Below are 6,711 nucleotides of genomic sequence, written 5' to 3'. Positions count from 1 at the left end.
TGTTCAAATGTTTTATATATTTCTGTGATTCACATTGTAAAAATATAGAATTCATAATATTATTCATACACGCGTGATAATAAAAACATTTAATTTGATAGGCTAAAATAAATGTCTATCTTCGGTTGGGCTGTACTTTATAAAACACTATTTCCTAATTGGTTGATTAATCACCTACGATTTTCTGATTGGTTCATTTTTGAGAGCGATGCTTGCAACAGGAAGCAGGATTGTCAACTGGCTCAAGCTCCCGAGCTACCATGTAAATATGCCAGAGACTAGGATGTACTCGAATGTCTGAAAGAACAAAAGGATAACATCTCCAGAGTAATTGGAGCAAAATGAAACTCGATGATAAACAGTATCACAAGGTTTGTTACTCTTTCATTTTGCCCTTGGAATTTCCATTTAGGACACAGATCAGCCGTTGGGTGCGGCCTGGTTGTGACATGCTAACTTGCTAGCATGTTATTATATCTTACCTGATGCGGTGGGACACCGCGGATGTCAGGATGCTCAGAAGATTCAGACATTGCGCAGCCAGTCTGTATTTTATGGGTTGCTTCAACCATTATATCTAGCTAGCGAATCAGAATGCAATTGTGTTGATTCTCATCACAAATTGTCGGCGGTACGTTTTCTTAGCTAGCTAGTTAGCTATGTAATGCCGTCATCTATATAAACCTTTGAATGTTTACTAGTCGTTAAAATCACCATGTTAGCTAGCTAGTTTACTAATAGCCTGCTGTGTCTTTGTTAAATGTTATCATGCTCAGGGCAACAATGATTATGGAAATGGTCACTCCCCTGTGAGTGCAAGGTTATTCACCTGCTGCTGTAAGCAAAATACGCGTTAACCAGCCTCTGATGTGCACAGCAATGTTTACATTGACTAGTTTGATCGTCCTCGACCAGAACTAGGTAGTTATAGTATAGCTACCAATAGTAGCGACATGGTACGAGTCAATCCTTTGACAGTAAGGTTGCCAATCTCTCAGCTGTGTCACGATCTTGTATTTGCGAGAGTTGATCAACTGGGAAGAGTAAAGGGTAGCTTGCAGTCTTCCTCTTAACTTCATAGGTGGAGGTGTGGTCACACATCTCACCCATTAGAAGCACGTTTGAGCATGCCTTGAAAGATTCAAAGAATGAATCCTCTTTTGCAACCTGCGTGACTGTCTCAAGTAATGACATCGTTGTAGAGGAGCTGTGTCTGCATGGAACTGACAATACTGCTGGAAGTAGTGATGTATCCAGATGATCCACACGATTGTAATGATGTTGAAGAAACATCAAAGTAGGTCCAGGCACCCTTATGGAGAGAGATCTGACGTATTACACATAAACGGTTTCCATTCATCTAATTTGTCCGTGGGAGCTAGACATTTTACAGCTAATGTAATGTTATTAGGATATATCCTGCTCTCGGACTTGTGTGTGATGAGTGCTGTTGTGTTGCCATTTGAAAAGGTGAATGATTTAGCCAAGTGCTAGGCTATAGGCTAGTTCAATCACTTATTAAAGAAGCCTAATCTGCCAAAAAGCTGAAAGAGCTCAATACGCAAAACAGAGCATTAGATTTGATGTCAACCTCCATCACAACAGCTCACACACTGGGCTGCATAGAGATACCATGGCGTCTCTCTCTCAAAGCCTACGGAAATCGGGCATGGCAAGTTCCTGCGCTATTACTGTCATTCTGAACTTGTCTTTCAGGAAACGCTGTCTTTCACTGTCACAACTCTAGATAAACCAGTTCTGTTTTTATACAACTGGAACACACACACACACACACACACACACACACACACACACACACACACACACACACACACGGCTCATGATCTTGCCTAGTAGTACTAACTTCTAGCCTAGAAGTTAGTACTTTACAAATTGATCCCATATTAGTTGGCTAGTATAATTCATTCTTGTGCAGTGCTAGTTGTGGAGATGAGACAATAACAGCTGAAAACACTACCATGTTTGAATTGGAAGGCTTATGTCCCTGTGTTTTTCCACCCAGCGTGATAGTTGGATTAGGCACGGATTTGCACTGATAGTGGTGGTGTGTGTATGTTTTCAACACAACACTACTGACCTCTGATTTCTGAGCGTAACAAGTTAACAACTGGACTACACACACACACACACACAAAAACAACACCTCTGTTCCTACGTTCAGCCTCACACAAGTGTAAGAGGCTTCATTTACCCCCCGCCCACTCCAACATGACCTGTCAAACACAGGGCACCGTCCAATCAAAATCACAGTCAGGAAGTGTCTGGGAAAATTCATAAAGCATTGTTTTGTCTTGGCTGCCAGACAGCATAATTGAATAGTGAACGTGCACACACAATGTCGTGCCTACAGCTTGACATTGTCATTCAGCACTTTTAGGCCGCCATGATGACATACCATAGTGCAATGTGAAAATGTTGTCATTGCATCAGTTTCTTTTCACTTTGAAAAGAGCAAGAAATGGTTACATACTGTAGCCAACTTTCAACAATCAATGCACTGTGGTAAGTGTGGAGGAATGATGGCGGCGGTCATGTTGCTGAATGACGTCCAGTTGTACGGCATCCTTATGCACGTCCGCTATTGATATCTTCAATTTCTCTTTGTTTTCGCACAGCAAATATTGGTTTATCGGATTGAGCTGTGGTGTCAAACATGGACACTTTTGGCCCACAACCTTATTCATCACAGTCCCCACTTGTGTTCCTGACCCAAAAAATGGGCTTCCAATATTGAGCAAGATTATTCTCAGTTTAAAATGGCAGTGCCTTATTTATTGGTAATTTTATCAATTGCATTTGATTTAATCCCCTGAGAGTTGTAATGGAATTTACTCCAACGGTCCTGTATGCAAAAACTGTTGGCCCAAGAAGACTATAAAGTGCATAAGTGCCGCAGTCCTATTTGGAATCAGTAAACTTTTGTGTGATTGAGAGGTTACAAATATACACTGTGTAAGTAATGGGTATTTGTGTACGTGTTGGTTTCACCAATTACTACTGAAAAGCCCCTAAACCCATGTATGATCAGCTGTGGTCTGTTTCAGTGCTGGATGTCAGACTGAGCCGCTGTAGCCATGGATGGCATGAAAGGCAACGACAGTACTTTCATCAGCTTTGGAGACTTGGATGACTACCTCACCAAACATGACTCTAATTTAGTGTGGCTTCTCGTAGGTAAGTGTTGATTGAATACCAAAGGGGCATCAGTGAAGCACAGCCAGATATGTCACAATAGAGTTAATGAATAGGAAGTGTCAGCTAACCCTAACTGTTACAAAGTCCATAAGGGAACACAACACATGTCCTCCTTTGCTAAAGGTCTAACACTAACTATGTTATGTTTTTGTCTTCCAGCCACCATTCTGTCCTGTGGATGGATTATTTATCTAACTTATTACAACTCCCGCAATATCGGCCTGATTTTAACCCTAATTATCAATAGACTCCACAAGAATGGATACATTCACATTGGTAAGTGTAGCACTGTGGTAAAAGGATTGTGATGCACTGTAGCAGTTTTACTACGTTTGACCCTCTGAACCACAGCCTATAGTATACACTCACCGAGCACTTTATTAGTAACACCTGTACACCTTCTCATGGTGGAGGTGGTGTAATGGTGTGGGGAATGTTTTCTTGGCACACTTTGGGCCTGTTAATACCAATCAATTGAATGCCACAGCCTATTTGAGTATTCTTGCTGACCATGTGGCCTTCATGGCCACAATTTACCCATCTTCTAATGGCTACTTCCAGCATGATAATGCACCAGGTCACAAAGCAAAAGTCGCACTTTAAATATATAGTCTGACAACTTCTGCCGAATCTTCCACAACTGAGTTGGAGATAAAGACATACGAAGTATAGGCTCCTCCTGCAGACTGCTTTTGCAGGCAGGACTACCTCATAATGAGAGTGTGATTCCAAATCACCTCTGCTACACGAACATGACATTTATTGAAGGTGGTGTCATTCTTCTTTTTTTCCCCCACTGTCTGTCATCTCCACAGGGTCCTTCTCCTTCTCGGTTCTGTCAGGGAAGGTCATGTTTAGGGATGTGTACTTCATCAATGAAGACATGTCCATCAGGTAACTCGCCCAACACTCAACATGAATTCTATTATATGTATTATGTCATGTTTTTTCTATTCTAGAATAGAATATATTTATGTTCTAACCTTTCTGCACCATCTGTGCAATGTATTTTTGACAGCATTCTATTCACTTTCAATTTATTTTGTTTTACAGAATACAAGATGGCTTCCTTATTTTTCGCTGGTGGAAAATGTATAACCCAAAGCAGAAACAGCACGGTGAGGTTATGTCAGGGTTTCTTTTTGGGAAGTGGGTATCGGTTGAATTGAAGGTTCAATTCAACAGGTTTCAATTCCGTCCTCAGGTTTTCAATTTCAGTCCTCTCTGGCTCAGTTGGTAGAGCATGGCGTTAACAACGCTAAGGTTGTGGGTTTGATTCCCGCTGGGACCATATATACTGAAAAATGTATGCACTCACTGCAATGTAAGTCGCTTTGGATAAAAGCGTCAGCTAAATGGCATATATTATTATTATTATATATTGTTTTGGGATAGTACAAGGTTGTATGGGAGATCATTGCCCTATCCAGAAACCTTTCACCTTTGATACTGCAGATCTGAGCACAATGGGGAGGTACTATGCAAGCAACATAGCTCCACCTTGCCCTTTTCTCAAATCTCAAAGTGTTTAGGGAGGAGAGGCAAAGAATTGTTTCTGGACTGGCCACTGTCCTAAACTAGGGTACATGTGAGGCTGAAGGAACAAAGTTGAAAGAGCACCTTTTTAGACAGCAATGCTAGTAATGACATGTATTAACTTTGGAGGAAACACTGTCTAAGAAAACCATAACAGAGACTATGGAAATGATTACCTCAGCCATACTTGACCATTACTTTTAAGGTTGCTTTGTCTTTGCTCTTCTCCTCACCAGACCCCAAGGCAGAGACCAGGCTCTACGTGACTGTGAACGGGTTTGAGTTCCATGTGTACAACCGCACCGATCTCTATGCCCGACTGCAGGAGACTTTTGGTCTGGAGCCCACCCTCATACCACCCAAAAAAGACATGGAGAAAGGAAGAGAAGACCGAGAGAAGACCCTGGACAGGTAGGACAGGGGCTTGGTCCTAATACAGTTGACCCCGGATATGTGCGAACTTGGCAATGCTTCATTTTACAGTCCTATTACTGCTGGCATTTAAATGCCACTGGTATTTTGTAAATGCGTGGTGGCAATGTGTACTTTATGATTGAAATCTTCATTCAATATATTCAATATATCTTCATTCAATATATTTCACAGAATTGTTTTTGTTTCTATGATTCTGAGGTAATAAGAAGTAATTCCTGAAATAATAATTATGTACTTTAACTGTTATGTGTTTTAAGTAATATTTGGGTAGTTAGGGGCTGGTAAAATAAAGTTTTATGGTCAATTCTATTTACATGCAGTGCAGGACACCAGTGTCAATTCAAATACATCCCTTTTCCTTTTTCTGGATATCTGCGTGCTCCGGTTTAGTGTTTGCAGTCATGGCCGTTCCAAGGGATGGCACGAGTAAATAGGCCCAGCTTCCTTTCCTTTTCTCATTTCCATCATGTCCCATTGAAGCACTTGTTCAATGTTCATCAATTGAAGAAAACCAAGCAGTTTTACCAATCGATGTGCTTGACTTTGGGGTTAGGAAAAATTTACATTTCATGAAACACCTTTCTTGTGTCTTCTTAACTCTCATGAATATCTATCAGTCCTTTCTGTGTTGGATTGCAGGGTGTTTATTGAAACCTATGTTTGACTTTTCTCGCCCAGTGTTAACATCAAAACAGAGACTCCAGACCCGTCGTCCTCATGGAGGTCCCTCATTCCCGTCATCAAAGTCAACATCAGCACTGTGAGTTCCCACCTGTCCCAACGACTAGACAAGTTACCGTCTTGTTTCTGAAAAAGCTCATACGCTACAATGTAGATTGGGGTCACAACAACTTTCAGATAGTAAGTCGTATTAAACTGACTGCATTTTGGTTAGCTTAGTTGGTTAGAGCATAGTGTAATATACAGTGTTACGTGATTCCAGAGCTGGACCCATTGGACATGCAATTACAAGATAAATGTGGGGTGCCGGAGCGTGGCAAAGCGGTAGTGGCACTGACCCTGGAACCATATTAGCTATGCCTCCCATATAAACCAGGGTTTGGAATTCCGCATCTGCCTTTCTCTACACCTCATCTGTTTCCCCCTCTAAAACTGTCAGAAAAAGTGTACAAAATGCAGTAGGAGAGTGGAATTCCACAACAAAACGAAACACAACTAGAGTATTTTGTAGATTAGGGTTTGATAATGATGGATTTTGGAGTAGTTGACTCCAACTGTGTTTATGTGTTTATCTGTGTGTGTGTGTGTGTGTATTGTGTGTATCTTTGCCGCCCCCCCCCAGGGTCGCCTAGCTTTCGGGAACCACCACCTGCCACAGACACTATGTCTCAACTTTGAGGACGCCTTCCTGACCTATGCCACCAAGCCCCCCTCTAGCCACCTGGACCAGTACATGCACATTGTCAAGGGCTCCCTGGAGAACGTGCGTGTCATGCTGGTGCCCAGCCCGCGCTACCTGGGCATGCAGAATGATGAGTGAGCTTACCCTCTAAACCAACTTGA

General features: G+C 41.8%; 1 protein-coding gene across 16 annotated transcripts in view; it reads left to right on the top strand.

Moving 5' to 3' along the window:
• Positions 1-228: 228 nt before the first annotated feature.
• The window catches only part of kiaa1109 (KIAA1109), a 67,744-nt gene continuing 61,261 nt past the window's right edge, over positions 229-6,711 (top strand). For all 16 annotated transcript variants that reach the window (XM_083683653.1, XM_083683654.1, XM_083683655.1 and 13 more), the window contains exons 1-8: positions 229-371; positions 3,066-3,195; positions 3,376-3,492; positions 4,032-4,110; positions 4,270-4,334; positions 4,989-5,163; positions 5,866-5,947; positions 6,491-6,684. In XM_083683653.1, the coding sequence (XP_083539779.1) occupies positions 3,096-3,195; positions 3,376-3,492; positions 4,032-4,110; positions 4,270-4,334; positions 4,989-5,163; positions 5,866-5,947; positions 6,491-6,684 (812 nt within the window). In that variant the 5' untranslated portion in view covers positions 229-371; positions 3,066-3,095. The remainder of the gene's footprint in view (positions 372-3,065; positions 3,196-3,375; positions 3,493-4,031; positions 4,111-4,269; positions 4,335-4,988; positions 5,164-5,865; positions 5,948-6,490; positions 6,685-6,711) is intronic.

The sequence above is a fragment of the Argentina silus genome (assembly GCF_951799395.1).
Source record: "Argentina silus genome assembly, chromosome: 13".
NCBI classification, from domain to species: domain Eukaryota; kingdom Metazoa; phylum Chordata; class Actinopteri; order Argentiniformes; family Argentinidae; genus Argentina; species Argentina silus.
The sequence above is the reverse complement of the archived record's forward strand: the minus strand, read 5'-3'. Positions and strand labels throughout refer to the sequence as shown.